Consider the following 2,065-nt stretch of genomic DNA (forward strand, 5'->3'; position numbering starts at 1 on the left):
CTCGTTACCCGCCGAGTCTGACATGGTTTGGGATCAGAGGGATGCCAACCAATACAACAAGCTGCTGTCCGTAAAGATCGAGCCCACCCGCAATCTTTGTGATGACACGCTCAAGATGCTCGGCTTGCACGACCAAGTCTACCAGATATTGTGCCAAGCGCGTGTTGGGATCTTTACCACTTGGGAGGGAGACTTATACCCTGACTTGGTCCGGCAGTGCCTCGCCTCCGCCACACTCACACACGCTGACCCCAAGAAGAAATCCATCGCCGGCGCCACATTCTCTTTTAAGGCCGGCGGGCGCCGTTACGAATTGCCCCTGCATGATTTCGGCCTCCATTACGGGTTCTATCTCGAGGACGAGAACATGAGCTTCCCGAGGAAGTTCCCACAGGCAGCCACCTTTTGGAGCTTGATAGCTTCGAGGCCCTACCGCTCCAACAAGGCCAGCCAGACGAGCATCTCGCATCCCGCAGTCAGGATCGCCTCCCGCGTCTTCAGCAACCTCGTCTTCAACCGCGACATCGGGAACAAGGTCCACCACGACGATTTGCTGATGTTGTACTTGGGGTGCAGCTTTTTGACACCCGAGCAACCCGAAGCACATGCTCTGTTTCCTGGCGCACCTGCTCCATCTGACGTGCGGTGCAACATGGCTATGCACTTCGCTGAGACGATCTGTGCTGCTAAGCACAAGACTTCTGGCCGTACAGAGAGGATTGGCAGCCTTCTCACTCATCTCTTTGAGAACATGCGGATCGATCTGACGAGGTATTCTCGTGTAGAGCAGAGGGAGCGCATTGACATACAGCATCTGGTCCACTCCCGAGTCATCCAGTTAGCCAACCCCTTCTACACATACCGGTACGGTGGCCCTGACGGTAATCAGGGGAGCATTCGCCTCCCAGCTCCGGAGCTTACGCAGCTAGCCACGGTGGATGATCTGCGTTTCTCCCGCGCCCCACTGCTTCTGGGAGATGTTCCTCCTCCACCTACCCAGTCTGATCCACCATCAGCGGACTTTGCTAGCTCATCCCACCACCGCGAGGACAGCGTTCCACCATTCACATCATCCGATCATCAGGGTGAGTTTGATCTCCCACCGATATCTGATGAGCCCGATACCGCTGAATACAGGAGATGGATGGTCGAGTCGCAGCAGAAGAACAACAGCTTGATGCGGAGGATCCTGACGACACTATCTCGCGGTTGCTGCCACCACACCACCACCGCCGCCGACCCAAGCCCACCGGTGAGACCACCACGTCGACGGCACCGCCTTGCCCGTTCGGAGAGCGAAAGCCCAGATGATTCTGACGCCTGATCGTGGTTACACACACCATCATTGTCCTATCCGCCTTATTTTCTTTTCATTTTTATTGTTATCTTTATTTTTCTTCTTGTCTAGGTCTCTCTTTGGCTTATTTTCACACCGGAGACGGTGTGAAGTAAGTCCGGGGGAGGGTCACCTATGACATTTGTTTTCTTTATCTTTCTTTTTATTGAGTCAGTTTGTCATGTGAGTCGAACCAAAACTTGTGGGAATTAGGACCGAAATCTGTGATGTTTTTAACCATTTGTGAGTTTGACCGTTTCCTAGTGACCATTGTTGCAGAATTAAGAGTACATAGACGAGCTAATACCTCTTCACATTCAGACCCTTCACCTGGCCAGAAAAGCTTCATCCCATTAAGGTTTCACCGGAAAGACTTAGACTCTACCTTATTGGAACCTAACCGGATTTAAATTCTTCTCGTTTTGGGCATTAGGATAGGGAACGTGTCACATATTCAGGACTTCTTATTCATTTTGCCAATCTTGCTGACCCTGAATAGCTAGCTCATTTTAAGTTAGTACCCACCCNGCTGACCCCAAGAAGAAATCCATCGCCGGCGCCACATTCTCTTTTAAGGCCGGCGGGCGCCGTTACGAATTGCCCCTGCATGATTTCGGCCTCCATTACGGGTTCTATCTCGAGGACGAGAACATGAGCTTCCCGAGGAAGTTCCCACAGGCAGCCATCTTTTGGAGCTTGATAGCTTCGAGGCCCTACCGCTCCAACAAG

At 52.4% G+C, this 2,065-nt stretch overlaps 1 protein-coding gene across 1 annotated transcript in view; it reads left to right on the forward strand.

Annotated features, from left to right (window-relative positions):
- The window catches only part of LOC109126860, a 5,880-nt gene extending 4,556 nt beyond the window's left edge, over positions 1–1,324 (forward strand). The window contains exon 2 of the mRNA XM_019230746.1: positions 38–1,324. Within this exon, the coding sequence (XP_019086291.1) occupies positions 38–1,324 (1,287 nt within the window). The remainder of the gene's footprint in view (positions 1–37) is intronic.

Source organism: Camelina sativa, chromosome 10 (genome assembly GCF_000633955.1).
Source record: "Camelina sativa cultivar DH55 chromosome 10, Cs, whole genome shotgun sequence".
NCBI lineage: Eukaryota > Viridiplantae > Streptophyta > Magnoliopsida > Brassicales > Brassicaceae > Camelina > Camelina sativa.